A 17,187-nucleotide genomic window follows, 5' to 3' on the forward strand; every position below is an offset into this window, starting at 1 on the left:
GGTTCGACCTCGTCACACACCACCCCATCTACCCTACCTTCAAAAGCTTCCCTTCTCATTTCACCAACACTGCCTCCATGCTCATTGCCAAAGAACCCCAGAAAATTTCAGCCATTGTTTGAACTTAAATCCAGAAGTATTTAATTGCCATTCACGTCCTTCCAGTATTTTTTATTAATTCATAGAATGTGGGCATCACTGCCTGAGCCAACATTTATTTCCTGTCCCTCATTGCCCTTGAGAGGGTGGTGGTAAGCTGTTTCTTAAGCCACTGCCATCTGTCTGGCTTGGGAACTCCCACCATGGTGTTAGGGCGAGAGTTCAAAGATTTTAGTGTAATGTCACTGAAGAAGTCGCGATATATTTCCAAGTCAAGTTGGTAGTGGCTTTAGGCAGAATTTGCAGGCGTTGCTCTTGTTCTCCTAACCAGTAGTGGTTAGAGGATTGGAAGATGCTGTCTAAGGAGCCATGGTGACTCTGTATGAAGTTGTAAGACAATGAAGAAGTCAAATCCATTGGTGAAGGAATCACTCAAAATGATGCATAGAGTTTCATAAAACAGCAAAATCAGATTTTTAAAGCTGTCGACTTTAATATGTCATGAAAGGTGAAGAAGTGATACTTGCTTGAAGTTCAGCAGAAAGAAAAGTTACTTGGGATTTGAAACATTAAGTCTGTTTGTGTCTCCTGTGCTTTCTGTTTTTATTTCAGATCTTCAGCATTCGCAATATTTTGCTTTTGCTGGAAATCAGTTTTCCCTTGATTCAGTTATCAATTAATTAGTACATTATAGAATAAATGATTGGCACCTCACTAATAGGTTTCTGTTTGTGTTGTTTTGCTGTTTAATACCATTCATCTTTGGAATGTGAAATACTTAAATGACCCTGTGAAAGTGTGAGCCCCTTAATTTGAGTTTGTCTTCCTTTGATCATCCTATATCTATTTAATCCCTGTCAAATGCATCCAAAAGCTTCCTTTCTGATGTCTTTACTGACCAACATAACATCAATTAACTGGTTCAAAAAATATCTAGGGTGGCTGCTTCTAAATGTTACCAGGTGATATTTGTTATAAAATGCTAAATTTCATTCACAAAAGTGTAGTTTAGTTGTAAACTTTATTGAAATAAATTTCATCTATTCAAAATTGATATTACATAAAGCATATAATTCTGCTTCAGTATACAATGTGGCACACTGAGATCCCTCACTATACTTAAGTTTCAGCTAATTAAAATGCTTCATGTCAAATGTACAGCCTGAGAGATTTTAGACAGTTACTAACTCATCAATGCAGGGCATACACTAATATGGGAGGGCCGTAGAGAGTGAAGCATTGTGATGTGTATGTGAAGGCATTTGGCTAGAGGACAATTGATGAAATTCTACACCATCAAGAAATCAATGATTTGAAGAGAACTGCAATTTAGCAGAAAAGAAGAGGTTTTTCAAACATCTTGTAAAACTATCTAGCATTGGAAATTGGATATCAGAGGTGTTAACAATTTAGTGAAAATACAGTGAAAAGGTCTCGATGAAGTGTTATAATCTTATTAATAAAAAACCTGACTCTCAAGACAAAAAAATAAAAATTTGCCATGAAGCAAAATGAGACACTTATGAGCCCAAACCTAAATGTTGTGCATATGGATTTATACTGCTTCTTTAGCTGAAGTTCTGAATGTTCTTCTGCAAGCATCTCCACCTCTGACCTTACAATAGAAGGAAGATTATTGAAGCAGCTGAAGATTGTTGGGTCTACGACACTACGCTGAGAAGTGCCAGGACTGAGATGTAAGACCTCCAACAACCACATCCATCTTGCTTTTTGCTCAGTTTAATCCTAAAAAATGAACATCACAGTGCCAACCCTTTCCATCCCTTGCCAACATTTTCCTTTGCTTCCTTTAAAGGAGTTGACAGTTTCAGCACCAAGCCCCACTTTTCATATGTAAACCAAGATAATGAACTTCAAAAGGCCATATAACATGAAGCCCATCATAATCCAGCCTTATCCTACTCTTTGTGATGTCTCTACACATGCGATCAGGTATCTGTGAGCAGAAATTGTCGTTGAGTTCTTTCCTTTCGCCTACACCACTGAGGTCAGTTATATTACTGTCCCAATATGAGTCCTTGCTTAAATAAAAACAGAAAATGTTTAAATATGCAGCAGTGCTGGTGGCATCTATTGAGAGAGAGAACTAATTAATGTTTTGGGGCAATTGCCTTTTATTGTCACTGATGAACGGATATAAGCCTGAAGTATTAATTCAGTTTGTCTCTCCACGGATGCTGTCACACCTGTTTAGTATTTTCAACACTTTGTTTTACTGTAGCTTTCCACATCCATTCATAGCATTGTGCTTTTAAATTAATTTTGAGTCCTTGCCACATGTTTGTCCTTACTGAGATCAGCAATTTAGGAGACACCATGGGATCTTGTGATCTGTATTTCCCGTAGCCCTTTCAGAGTGCACAAATTACATTGTTCATGATTCCCAGTTTAAACGTAGTACAAAAACAATGAAGAATTTGCTTTGTTTAAGTATTCTTTCACTAAATGTTCACAGTGCAATGCAGTAATAATTTTTTGCAGCATTATCAGTATTTTCACAGACTCTTCTACTGTTTGCTTAATAACTGTAAGACCAATCTCTTATGCTCATAAGCCACAATGTGTACATAGATTAGTTTAGGTACCCACATACAATAGAAAAGAACAATCTCATAACTTAGTACCCTACCAGTAATACTAACACACAACAAATCAGCTTACATATAGTTTAAATTTAAATGCATCCCTCAAACTGCTGACAGATGGTTTACCAGACACAGATACTCCACCCGTATCGCCATCTCCTTGTTTCCATGGAAAACAAGATTTGGGAATTCTTGAACAAACTGAGAAATATTAACATCTGGATTTTTCTAAATCAGTCCTTCGTAAAAACAAACTGTGCTTTTGAGAGAGTTGTTTTGTGAATTTTCATCTGCTAATCATTAAGTTAAATACCACCCAGTTATAGCTTGGCAGGTTAGTGTTGTTAAATAATGAGTACGTATTTTTTTCTCTGCCATTTAATTTGTTGCCCGGTTCTCATATAAGCATTGTTTCATGTTGGAGCATACCTTTGGACTTGCAATTTCATTATGCATAGTCTGTTTATGGTGTTGTGGCTGAGGCTTGGTGCTACTGTAATTTAATTAATCCAAATGTAGGTTTGTAAGTGTGCTGGTTTGAAAGATGGAGTATTGCTAAGACAATGTCAGTGACCTTTCCTTTTGTCTGGAGTTAATTATTAAATTGTAAGCATTTCTGTAGACATGGTACTTTCTTTCAAAAATCATACTTTTGAGGCCTGGTTTTAGAATGAGTGGATTTTATGCACTGATCATAGCCTTTGTTTATTAATATGGTTCTGCAACTCAGCAAGGTAAATAATGGAGCCTTAAGATTTGTGAGTGTGTTCTGAAACATGACACTTATGCTTTTATTTTCCGGGAAACATCTGCAGCTGAGAAAGGAAGATATTTAGTTTCACCTTTGTCTTTGTGTATGGCAGCCCTGTGAAGGACATGGAAAAGGGTGGTATAGAATGGCAAAAAGTGAAGTAAGTTATCTAAGAGTGAAGAGTTGTTTTAGTCCCAGACCAAGGTGTTGGGTTAAAATCCTAAAGAGGATACTTAAAGTTGAGTATATTTCTGTAATTGTATGAAAGCTGCAGGAAGAAGGTATTTGCAATTCCAGCCTATCAATTGAAGTCACACATCGAAACTTATCGAGATGTTAGATACAGGAATGCTGGTGTGAGCACTGAATGAGTGGTATTTCGGATTCTGTACCAGTGATGTGTTTTGTTTCTTTTCAATTTATAAAGGTGTGTTTTTGGATAAATGATATTACACTTCTTTATCAATTAGTATCATAAGTGGATAGTTTTTGATTATTCTATATTGGTTTCATTTCTTTTACCAATACGTTACATTTCGTTGATTAAGTAAGATCTGCAGCATTGCATGCTCCCATTTCAACAAGAGGTCACTTTGTATTTCTTTTCGATCTGGCTTTAACAATTCATCAAACCAGAATCCTATCTAGGATCTAACTTGTCAGATAATAATATCAGCTGAGATCATAACACTTCATACAGTCCAATGATAATATGTACAAGAGAGAGGAAGAAAAACATCAATTAATGCCAGTTTGACATGATGTTTCCGAATAGTGCCTTTAGGATGTGCTGTTTAAATGTTCAACTTAATTGCTTTCTGTTGCAAGGGACTTTAATTAAGTTGAGCGGGATGGTGGATAGAGCCTATAAATTCTCTTGTATAAATCATTCTGGTTGATTAACTACCATGTAGTCCAAAAAACATCATGATCTGTCATGTAAGTAGTGGATGAAAAACAACAGTTGAGTATCACCGATTCAATGTGTCTGAAGCAAACTGAATATAATTTTTATACAGACTTGATTTATTCTGCATTATGGTTTTTAATATCTTACTTTAATAAATGAAATAGGTCTTCACAAGAATACTGAAAAAGCCATCAGAAGAGGAGATCCCAATTTAATTAATATGCTTGACGTATTACCTAATCTGCAAAATGCCATTCAGAATGCTATTACTGCCTGCTGTCACTTTGTTTTCCACTAAGAACTTAAGAATATAACAAGGGAGACAGGAGTAGGCAATTCAGCCCCTCAAGCTTATTTCACCATTTGATGTGAGCTTGACTAATATCAATTTGGCCTCAATTCAACTTTCTGGTATGCTCTCCATGTCCCTTCAACCCATTGCTGATCTGGCTATCTCCTACTCAATGTTCCAGCATGTACCAAACTCTGGGGCAATGAATTCCACAGATTCATCAGCCTTTGCAAAAAGAAATTTCTCCTGATCTCTATTTTAAGTCTGCTACCTCTTATCCTTAAGCTATGATCTCTCATTCGAGATTGCCACACATGACAAAACATCCTTTTAATGTTTACCTTGTCTATCCCCTTAACATCTATGTACTTTAATTAGGTTTTTCCTTGGCATTCTAAACTCCAGAGAGTATAGACCTAAACTACTCAATATTTCTTCATAAGACAAGCCCCTCATCTCTGTAATCAATCTAGTGAACCTGCTGTGAACTGCCTCCAATACAATTATATTCCTGCTCAAGAAAGGGGACCAAAATTGTTTGCAATACTCCAGTTGCACTCTCACTATTGCCTTGTGCACTTGAAGCACCAGTTCCTTAAATTTATATTCTATTCCTTTAGCAATAAATGCCAAATTACATGTGCCTTTCTTATTACATATGGTACATATTAGTTTTCTGCGATTCCTGAATGAGAACACCTGGATCCCTCTGTACTGAGCATTTCGACGTTTATTTACATTTTGAAAATAAGTTGCCTTTCTATTCCTCTGACCTCACAACTCTGTCAGATTTTGGCTCGTTCACCTAATCTATTTATATCCATTTATAAATTTCTTATTTCTTCATTGCAACTTACTTAAAATTAAGTTACATCTAAGATTATTCAGCTGTCAGTGAATTAAAACCTATTTTTAGAGGAGAAACTCCTGAAAAAAACACTGACACTTAGGATGATATCTTCACTATTAGCATTTGCTTGTTGAAGTCATCTATCACAGAAGAGGAGGAAAAGAACCTGGGCTGTATCTTGCTTTTTTTTGAATATGTCATGATGGAGTTTATTTTGAAGAGGTCCAGCATGTTTTCATCATATTTAACCAAATTCACCAGATTTACTATTGACCCCACCCAATAGGGTCTCCCTCATGGGGTTCTCAGCCCATTCTCCACTCACTGTTTTCAATACAACTCACCACTGCTGAATTGTCCTGGAGCAGGCCAACATCCCTGACGCCCACATAAACTTTAAAGGCCTGTTATGCACCCAGGTGAGCACAATTAGTTGGGTGCTATCTGGCCACTATTCTGTAGGTTCTGGTAAATTGGATGGTGCAAAGGCATGACGTCCTCTTCCCACAGGGTCAGCAAAGAAGGTGAGACATCAGACCATGCCAGCCTGACCAGTGCAATCTCAGTCATCTGGAGGAATGCTCAATAGTGTGGAAAGAAGGTCAATTACCTTCTCCACCCCACCAGCATAAGTGCCACCATCTTCTCCTTACATTCTCACATTTAATCTATCTCGGCTACTGGGCCCGCTTCCCATCAAAGCTCATGCTGTACATCTCTTACTGTTGTCTTCAACATCTTCCCTCGCTTGCTGTCTTACACCCTGACTCCTGACACTACAAACCCTGCAGGCCACCTGCGCAGCCTATTCACTTGCTCTGGACATCTCACCCACTTCACCAAAAGAAACAGCTGTGCCACTCATTTTCATCTCTCTTAACCAGGAAGTAAACAGCCACCAAAGAAGTCACAGTTAAGATGGTTGGTGTGCTGTCTGAAATTTGGTTCCTTAGCCCTTATATGAAGAAGACTCTGACTCTGACCAGTGTGAGTGGCTAACTCACCATGTCCCAAGCCCCTGGACTGGCATCTGAGGCTGCCCTTGACTTACTGTGATGTGAACCCCTGACCAAAAGCTTTCTCCCATGACTGAGAATTATTGACAACAATGACAAGCTTCCTGGCTTTTTGTCTGTTCAAAATGGCACAGCAACTTAGCAATACTATTAACTTTGTATCTTTGGCTGAGGAGAAAGGTGCAGAAAGTTGAGGCTAGGCAAGACAGAGATGCTATGAGCGTCCAGGTATTCTCAAAGTAAGTGAGCAGAACATATAACTTTGAGAGTGTGGTGCTGGAAAAGCACAGCAGGTCAGGCAGCATCCAAGGAGCAGGAAAATTGATATTTCAGGCATAAGCCACTCATCATGAGTGAGGCTTGTTGGTGGGGCGCTGAGAGGTAAATGGGGGTGGCGGGTGAGTCTGTTGGGGAGGGAACTGAGAATGCAATAGGTGGATGAAGGTGATACATCAGAAAAGAGGGTGGAGCGGATAGATGGGAAAAACAATGGACAGGTCAAGAGGGCGGTGCCGAGTTGGAGGCTTGGGACTGGGATAAGGTAGGCAGGGGGAGAGGAAATGAAGAAAATGGTGAAATCCACATTAATCCATGTGGTTGCATGGTCCCAAGACGGACAATGAGGTGTTCTTCCTCCAGGTATTGGGTGGTTAGGATTTGGCAAGGGAGGAGGCCCAGGACCTGCGTGTCCTTGAAGGAGTGGGAGGGAGAGTTGAAGTGTTCAGCCATGGAGTGGTGGGGTTGGTTGGTAGGTGTCCCAGAGATGTTCTCTGAAACGATCTGAAATCGTAGAGGACACTACATCGAGTGCAATGGTTATTGTAAATAACATAGCAAAGATAAGTGGGAAAACGGAGGACTGGGAAGCTTTTACAGAACAACAGAGGATTACTAAGAAGGAAATACACAGAGAAAAAATAAGGTACGAAGGTAAACTGGCCAAAAATATAAAGGAGGATAGTAAAAGCTTTTTTAGGTGTGTGAAAGGCAAAAAAATGGTTAAGACTAAAACTGGGCCCTTGAAGACAGAAACAGGGGAATATATTACGGGGAACAAAGAAATTGCAGAAGAAATGAATTGGTACCTCAGATCTCTGTTCACTGGGGAAGACACAAGCAATCTCCCTGAGGTAACAGTGGCTGAAGGACCTGAACTGAAGGGAATTTATATTTGCCAGGAATTGGGTTGGAGAGACTGTTAGGTCTGAAGGTTAATAAGTCCCCAGGGCCTGATGGTCTACATCCCAGGGTACTGAAGGAGGTGGCTCGAGAAATCGTGGATGCGTTGTTGATTATTTTCCAGAGTTCGATAGATTCTGGATCAGTTCCTGCGGATTGGAGGGTGGCTAATGTTGTACCACTTTTTAAGAAAGGTGGGAGAGAGAAAGCAGGAAATTATAGACCAGTTAGTCTGACCTCAGTGGTGGGTAAGATGCTGGAGTCTATTATAAAGGATAAAATTACAACACATCTGGATAGTAGTAACAGGATAAGATTTATTAAGGGGAAATCATGCTTGACTAATCTTCTGGAATTTTTTTGAGGATGTAACTCTGAAGATGGACGAGGGAGATCTAGTAGATGTAGTGTACCTGGACTTTCAGAAAGCTTTTGATAAAGTCCCATATAGGAGGTTAGTGAGCAAAATTAGGGTGCATGGTATTGGGGACAAAGTACTAACTTGGATAGAAAGTTGGTTGGCTGACAGGAAACAAAGAGTAGTGATAAACGGCTCCATTTCACAATAGCAGGCAGTGACCAGTGGGGTACCGCAGGGATCAGTGCTGGGACCGCAGCTTTTTGCAATATATATTAATGATCTAGAAGATGGTATTAGTAATAACATTAGCAAATTTGTTGATGATACAAAGCTGGTGGCAGGGTGAAATGTGAGGAGGATGTTAGGAGATGACAGGGTGACCTAGACAAGTTAGGTGAGTGGTCAGATGCATGGCAGATGCAGTTGGTGGCAAGAACAGGAAGGCAGATTACTACCTAAATGGAATCAACTTAGGTAAAGGGCAGTACAAAGAGATCTGGGTGTTCTTGTACACCAGTCAATGAAGGTAAGCATGCAGGTACAGCAGGTAGTGAAGAAGGCTAATACCATACTGGCCTTCATAACAAGAGGGATTGAGTATAGACGCAAAAAGGTTCTTCTGCAGCTGTACAGGGCCCTGGTGAGACCACACCTGGAGTACTGTGTGCAGTTCTGGTCTCCAAATTTGAGGAAAGACATTCTGGCTATTGAGGGAGTACAGCGTAGGTTCACGAGGTCAATTCCTGGAATGGCGGGACTACCTTACGCTGAAAGACTGGAGCGACTGGGCTTGTATACCCTTGAGTTTAGAAGACCTGAGAGGGGATCTGATTGAGACATATAAGATTATTAAAGGATTAGACACTCTGGAGACAGGAAACATGTTTCCGCTGATGGATGAGTGCCAAACCAGAGGACACAGCTTAAAAATACGGGGTAGACCATTTAGGACAGAAATGAGGAGAAACCTCTTCCCCCAGAGAGTGGTGGCTGTGTGGAATGCTCTGCTCCAAAGGGCAGTGGAGGCCCAGTCTCTGGATTCATTTAAGAAAGAGTTGGATAGAGCTCTCCAGGATAGTGGAATCAAGGGTTATGGAGATAAGGCAGGAACAGGATACTGATTAAGGATGATCAGCCATGATTATATTGAATGGTGGTCCAGGCTCGAAGGGCAGAATGGCCTACTCCTGCATCTATTGTCTATTAGTGGAGATCCAGCTAAATTTCTGTTGGATGTGGAAGGATTCTTTGGGGCCTTGGACGGAGGTGAGAGGACAGTAGAAGGTGCTGGTTGGGGGGTGGGGGCGGGGTGTTGTGGATCTGCCAAGGGAGTTGCGGAGGGAATGGTCTCTCCTCAAACACTGGTGGGGTGGGGAGGGGAATACATCCCGAGTGGTGGGGTTTGTTTGTAGGTAGCGGAAGATGATGTGGTGTATACGGAGGTTGGTGGCATGGAAGGTGAGGAGCAAGGGGTTTACGGAGCACCACACTTTTGACTCTGATCTCCACATCTGCAGTCCTCACTTTCTCCTAGAACAGAACTTTTCATGTTGGAAGGCCGCATTGTGTTAGTTGTAATCTAATAAGGCTGCATCCAAGACTTACCAATAGCCCTTATGATTTACCAATATTTTAATTGTGGCGGTCAGTGTGTGAGGATTATTTCGTTGAATTTTCTTTTACTCTCTGGTATTTTAAATACATTCATTTTAAGATTAAAATAAAAATAAAGGATGAAAAAAACATATTAATAAAAAATAAAAGATTTGTTCTGCAAAATTTGGATTCGTTCTAAAGACCACACACGATGGCCTGGGGGCCACATGCAGCCTTAAGGCCGTAGGTTTCCCACCCCTGTCCTAGAACATATAGCTGCCATTGAGCTCTGAGGCGCAGCACTAAGTGCAGAAGTTGTTTAGAGATGATCCATATGGATTCTTAGAGGCAGGCTGGCTGCCAGCTGGCTTTGGTTTTGGGGTGTAAATGGCCAATGCTCACTAAGCGTGCCCTGAGGTGTTGGTGCCTGGTGTCGAACATGGACCACCTTTGGAACAAGCAGTGAGCTGAAGTCACCAGATACCGGCTTTACTGTCCTGAAGAGAGTTCAACAAGATAAGAACTTGCATATTAATAAGGTCATTAACAAGTAGAAGTGACAGAAATTCACCAAAGCTACTTAGACAGCACCTTCCAAAACCACAGCCATTCTATTTAGAAGGACAAGAGTAACAAATACCTGGAAAAAACCACCACCTCCAAGTTCCCCTTCAAAGCACTCCCCATTCTGACTTCAATGTTACTGGGTCAAAATTGTGGAATTTCCTCCCTCAGGGTTTTGTGGATTAACCTATAGAGCAGGATTGCAACAGTTCAAAAAGGCATTCTGGATTAGTGGTGCTGGAAGAGCACAGCAGTTCAGGCAGCATCCAAGGAGCTTCAAAATCGACGTTTCGGGCAAAAGCCCTTCATCAGGAATCTGGTTTCCAGCATCTGCAGTCATTGTTTTTACCTAGTTCAAAAAGGCAGCTCACCAGCACCACCTGAAGGGCAGGCAATAACTGCTGGCCAAGCCAGTGCTGCCCGCGTGAGACAAGTGAATAAAAAAAACCTCCCCCTTACTGCAATTGTGAAAATCTTGCCTCAACACCCAGCAGTTGCTTCTGAGTTGTTCCTAATATCAAGGTGGGCCTCACTGGACGATTTGTCCTGTTCTGCACTGCCTCACCAGAGCCCATGATGTTCAGACCTCTATCACCCAATTTCATTTAAAATGGGCTCTTACCAAGAAACGTGATTTTTGAAAAATAATGTTGCATAAATTAAGAGAAGTAGTTTGTAAAAAAGTTGTATTATCAATTTTATGGAAACATCCTTCATTTTTTAAAACCTTCTGAGGATGCTTATCAGGCAAAAATACAGTTGAATAAATCCAGATTCTATAAACTAAGTTCTTGGAGTGGCTTATTCTATTAAAAATTAGCCCAATTACCAACTAATCCATTTTGCAGGAGCAGGCTGGCTTTAGACCCAAACACATTTGTGGTGAACAAATCATGATAATTACCGCAAACAACTGGAGTTACTTGCATAAAGTTCTATGATACCATGTGGAAACATGGACTGATGCCCAAGTTGTCCCTTTTGTTCCATGAACTAATCCACTCCAGCATGTGGATATTTCTAAATGACAAGAAGACAGGATCAGCACTTTGCAAATGCTCAACAATATTTTTAAGCAGGGCTATGCCCTGACACTGGCACTTTTTAAAAGTTCTATATAAGCAGTGTGCCCATCATATCATCATTGAAGATTTATTTACACTGATGATATTGCCTTGGCAACTCAAGAAAAGCAATTCCAGGTTATGGACTTGTCAAAAATGACTGAATATTTCTATAAGTGAAATCTGCAGCTAATCGCAACTAAGTCCATCATCCCTGCCTTATACTTTGAAAATTACAGTGCACATAACACCATAAATGTCACCTTCTGTGGAGAAAGAGCAGCATGATGCAACTTCACCTGTCTTGAGTAATCCTTCCTCTATAATTTAACATCATTACATCTAAAAGAATGGCTAAAACACTAAAGCATGAGTGAACATCTTCTGTCTTAACTGTGGTCTCCTTGACAGCTCAGTACTGTGTTCTTGTATCTGCCTCCAGTTGTCACTAAACTCAGTAAGGTTAATCTGTAAAACTCAGAGCAGTTATAATTCAATGGTTACCAGTTCTCTCAAATATGGCTCTTCCATCCATTTGTCCATCCATCAATAGCATTACTCAGAAGAAACATTCATATCAGCAGCATCTTGGACCTCCACGTCCACTTCAAAACACTAATTCACTACATGGACCTACAAAGCTTCCTCTGGACATGACTTGAACATCTTCTCTTCATAACATAAAACTCCCAAATAACAACAATCACACTTCAAATTCGCCCGGAGCATGTGGATAATTCACTCTAGAATAGGGACTTGACATGGCTGATGTGATCTCCTGATATACAATGGCATTGTAAAATATAACCTGGTTGTGACTGCGAAGACCATGAACAAATGTTGGAGCTCATAATAGCAGCTTTCCACCAAATCAAGTTTAAGGGGAATACTATTCTCCAATTACGGGCATTGAACTGGTTTGGAAACTTGTCATTATAACTGTGTTGACAACATTTGCTGTTAAAAGCATACAGAAGAGATAGTGTCAGTTATACTTCAGTACCTTACTTGATGGGCTATAAGTGATATTGTGACCTTGCTGCATCCTGCTCTTGCCTAATACTCACTCTCAATATATTTTCAAACCAGGTTCACTAGTAAATGAGCAGGAGTAGCAATTTTCGCCATCTGCTTTTTACCCAATTTAATACTGATACTGCCCTGTCTGAGAGCACAAAAGCCATCAGGTGGAAATAGTGGGCGGCCTGTGAAGCCCACTAACACTAATAGTTTGCTCTAAGTGCAGACTGACTATAAGAAAAAGGTTTTCTAAAAAGAATTTTTCATTTGGACTGTCACCCAAAAAAATTGTTTTAGAAGAAAAGGTAAGGTTCACATTTATGATATGGCTTCCGTGATCTCAGAACAGACCAAAGCACTTCATAGTCACCCAAATAACTTTGACATATAATCATTGTTGTCATGTGGAAAACAAGGCAGCTAATTACACATGTCAAGGCCCCATAGACAGCAATGATATAACAATGATAACTGCCAATAACCTATTCTTATAATGTTGAATAATGTTGACTTTAGTTAAGATGTATATGTTCCATTGTGATTCCTGTGGTATTAATGTGGGTGTTCTGATAGAATTAGCTTTGGAACTATAGAATGCTTCTCCAGCAGAGAGAGAAACTAAGATATGTAAATTTTCTTATTTTATCCATTCTGATTCTAAATCCACTTCATATTTTTGTTCTCAGTGCAGTTTGCAAATTTCTCTACGTTTACTGTCTCACCTCTTACGTTACTCGTCTCTTCTGAAAGAAAACTTGGTGTTATTAATCTTATGTTCAAAAACAATTTTTTGAATTCCTAATTGAATCCAATACGTCTAATTCTCTATTCTGTAGATAAACAGAATGATGTGGAGATGCCCTCCCCCACACAGAAGGACAGAGACAAGAAGAAAAAGCAGCAACTCATGACACAAATCAGTGGAGTGAAAAAATTGAAGCACAGTACTAGTCTCACGCATTCCAGCATCCCCCGATTTGCTGTTAAAACTGACCTGGAAGACCATCTTTCCAAGGTACAGAAATCTCCATTGGTAACTTTGCCGTATCAAGCCAGACATTCTAGCAGCTAGAGCATTTCCACCAATCAGTGATATGATGGCTGTACAGTGACCCAAAACCCTACCCCATTAGTCCTTTGGATAACAGAATTTTCTTAGTTTCAGGTTTAAAATTAACAATTGATTTAGCATGAACTTCTGTTTGCAGAAGAGAGTTTTCACATTTTATTCCCTAACTAAGCTACTGAGAGGACTGGCTCTAATAATTTAGTCCATACTCCCAGGGTTAGATTCCCTAACCAACATCAATAGTTCCTTTCTACTCAACCTATCAATTTCCCTTAGTTTATTCAAAATTTTGAACCAGTCCATCTGTTAAATTTGTAAATTCAAAGAAAGCAACACTATTTTCTGTACCGTTGCCTTGCAATTTAATACTTGGAGTGTAGGTCTGACGAATAAATCTAAAATGCATTGCTGTACACTATCACTAGATCCTTACTAAGGTGTGATACCCAGGATTGACTGCAGTACTCCAGAGGGGTTAAAATCAATTCAAGGCAGGCATCCTTGCAAGACTGCTGTGCTCTTCCAGCACCACTAATGCAGTACTCCAGATGTGATCTAACCATCTTATAACTGTATCATGCCTTCTAATTTCTTCTGTTCTAATGTCCAAGACATGAAGGCTGGCATTCTATTAGACTTGATCATTTTTGTTTCTATCAAAGGCATTTTGATAAATCTATACACGTGGACCTCTAAGTCTCCTTTCAAACCACCAGCCCTTCATAGTTTTTCATTATTTAGAATGTACTCAAAGTTGATGACCTCAGAATTGCTTAAATTGAAATCTATTTGCTATACTTAAGCCAGTTTTCTTAATATATCAATGTTTTTTTAGAATTCTGTCCTTCCATCTACACTGTTGTTGAAATGCCATCTATTTTAGCAACATCAGTGAATTTCAATTTGCAGCCCTTTTCTAAGTCATTTTCTTTCTAGTATTTATAAGCAGGTTTTCTTCTATTTTTATATTTCTTCTCTGACTCACGTATGGGTAGCAAAAATGTTCCACTAGTGTGCCTGGCCCAAGTGACCAATCTTCAGTTGACAGTCAGGAAGCAGGTATCAGCATGCCGGTCCAAATAGCAGCTATCGACAGTAACAGTCAGGAGTGGGAATCTTGGCTGAAATATCTTTCTTTCTTTCTAATTCAATGTTCTGAAATTAGCGATAATTGCCTTAGCAACATGTTATTTCAGATTAGTTGTGTTAATAAAGAGTAAAACAGGTCTGCTTGGCTCAATTTCACATTGATTAATGCTTTTACTAACAATTGACAAAGAAGCAAATGGGCTATTTCACAAAATCTCACAACTTACGCATCAGAATATCTGCATGAGCAACAACCAAAGTATAAGATAACATATTTATTTCAGAAAAGTTGGGAAACCTACCCACCACTATTAGACTTGTGATATCAGTCCAGACATATCTTGAATTAAACTGATCCAGTTAAACTGTTTATTTCCAGTACAGTCTGAAAATCTCTTTCAACCTTTACTCATCAACCCTTGAAGTTAAAATTCAAACTCAGCATAAAGAGAGGGGGGAGGGGGGAGGGGGGGGGGGGGGGGGGGGAAGGCCAACAGACATTGATGACTCATCAATTGTAAAATTAAGAACATGATAATACACATTTCTTGCATCTAATTTGTGTTTTTAAAGTATCTATTTTATCCAGAATGAGAATGGACAGGGCTGCGGTTTTGAGATTACAATGAAATAGATATGTAGTGGAAAAGATATTTTCTCAGAAGTATTAAAATGGGAGTGGGTGGGAGGTAGGTGTCAGTATGTGTTGGACAATTTGATAAGGAAGTACAGAAGTATCCATAAGGACAAGGAAGTCCTATAATTCAGCTTCTGATTGGTATGAATTATGTAACTGTAGTTAGATTAGCAACAAGAGTGCTGCAGTTGACCTCAGCATTTGGCCAGAAAAAGGAAAAAAATCAGGGTTCCCACTAAAATTCCTTATCTATCATGGCCTGCTGTAAAGTGTACACATTATGTGAACAAAGGATTCAGCTTGTCTGCTTATTGCCAACCAGTCGATATTCAGAATCTGTACTCCTACATGACAAGACTAAAGTACGTAGTACATCACCTCAAAATAATACTTCCACAAAAATATAATTTGTGTATTGAAATGTATTAGATGAAACAATTTTAAGGTGTAATATTTCAATATGAAGTTTAATAAATATTTTATGCATTCATTAGTAATTGCTCTATTTCATGTTGACTTTACAGGAGTTGGATGACCTGAATAAGTGGGGCCTTAACATATTTAAAGTGGCAGAGTTTTCAAACAACAGACCGCTCACGTGCATTATGTACAGTATCTTCCAGGTTAGTGGGGTCAAAGGGGCTAAAAGATACTAACTATTTTTTGCATACTTGCCATCAACTTTAGGATATGACATATTATTGCACTTGTAACAAAACATGTGACAATTATCTGCACCAGAAAAATATTGTTGACTTCCAGCAAGAATAAATTTTATTTTATACCAGCTTTTCGTTCAAGTGTGTGCTTTCTACACATATCTAAAAGTTTGCATTTTGTTGCTAACTTTCAACAGGAAAGAGATTTACTGAAGACATTTAGGATCCCTCTGGACACATTTGTAACGTATATCATGACACTGGAGGACCACTACCATGGGGATGTTGCCTATCATAACAGCTTGCATGCTGCTGATGTTACACAATCTACACACATTCTTCTTTCTACCCCGGCATTAGACGTAAGTACACCTTAAAGACCAAGAGTGAATACATAACCACACGGGTTCTTTCATAACTTTATGTAATTCTTAAATGTTCAGGTGAGATTATTGACCTAATTGCACAATTTGAAAAAGAGCAGAGTCCTTCAAGTGCCTTGACCAACAATCGTTCTTGAATTAACATCAAAATAGATTAATTCATCATGAGCTCTCAGAACAATAGTGAATACATTTCAAAAGTATTTAATTAGCTTTGCAACACTTTGGGATGAAGGATCTGAAAGTGCTTTATAAATACATGTTTTATTGTTTACATTTTGTTCATGTCCTAAATTGTTCTTTTAAAAATTAGACATGCTTCAATTGCATTATCTAATGTCACTTTTCGTATCAGAAATACATACTTTGAGTTGAAAGGGTGTATGATTGTTTTAATCCTTTCTTGTCAAAGGAGAATTCAAGGAGCAACAGTCTGACAGTATAACTGTCACGGGAATATCATACACAACTGTTGAAATTATATTTCCCTGATCTAGTGATGGATTTATCTTCTGGATTGACTTGAAACTTTAACATTAATATTACCTGGCAACTGTATTTTCTGTGTTTTAATTCTGATTTCTGGCATCTACCATACTTTGCTTTTGCATGGATTTAATTTTTGTTCCCCTCCAATGTAAGTGATTGATTTACAGGAATCATTAGTTAGCAATCAGAATGCAGTCCTTAATTACTTTCTCTCCCTCCCATCCCTATCTATATAGCTCAGGAATATTGACTTAGAAATGCCGAAGAGCAGATAGTCATTGCAGCAGTGTTGATTGGAACTGCATGTTGGGACCATGCAAAAACCCCAACACAGTTGACACCACGGAAATTGCCCAGGAAAATGAAGTTTCTCTCTGTCTGGAACCCTCCAAAACAACTCTTTAGAGTTGAATATTTTGGAGGACCCTGACTCAGTTAAGCTAATAGTATTTCAGAGTAAGCTTAGAAGACTAAAGACCAGCACTAACACCTGGGTAACTATTCAGCTGAATTCCTAACTCACCACTGAATTCTCCCAACCCTGACACCATTA

General features: G+C 39.2%; 1 protein-coding gene across 6 annotated transcripts in view; it reads left to right on the forward strand.

The window, feature by feature from the left end:
- Positions 1–17,187, forward strand: part of pde4ba (phosphodiesterase 4B, cAMP-specific a) — a 629,295-nt gene that overhangs the window by 595,885 nt on the left and 16,223 nt on the right. For all 6 annotated transcript variants that reach the window (XM_072574073.1, XM_072574074.1, XM_072574075.1 and 3 more), the window contains 3 exons: positions 13,145–13,323; positions 15,628–15,726; positions 15,960–16,124. In XM_072574073.1, coding sequence (XP_072430174.1) covers positions 13,145–13,323; positions 15,628–15,726; positions 15,960–16,124 — 443 coding nt within the window. The remainder of the gene's footprint in view (positions 1–13,144; positions 13,324–15,627; positions 15,727–15,959; positions 16,125–17,187) is intronic.

The sequence above is a fragment of the Chiloscyllium punctatum genome, chromosome 7 (genome assembly GCF_047496795.1).
Source record: "Chiloscyllium punctatum isolate Juve2018m chromosome 7, sChiPun1.3, whole genome shotgun sequence".
NCBI classification, from domain to species: Eukaryota; Metazoa; Chordata; class Chondrichthyes; order Orectolobiformes; family Hemiscylliidae; genus Chiloscyllium; species Chiloscyllium punctatum.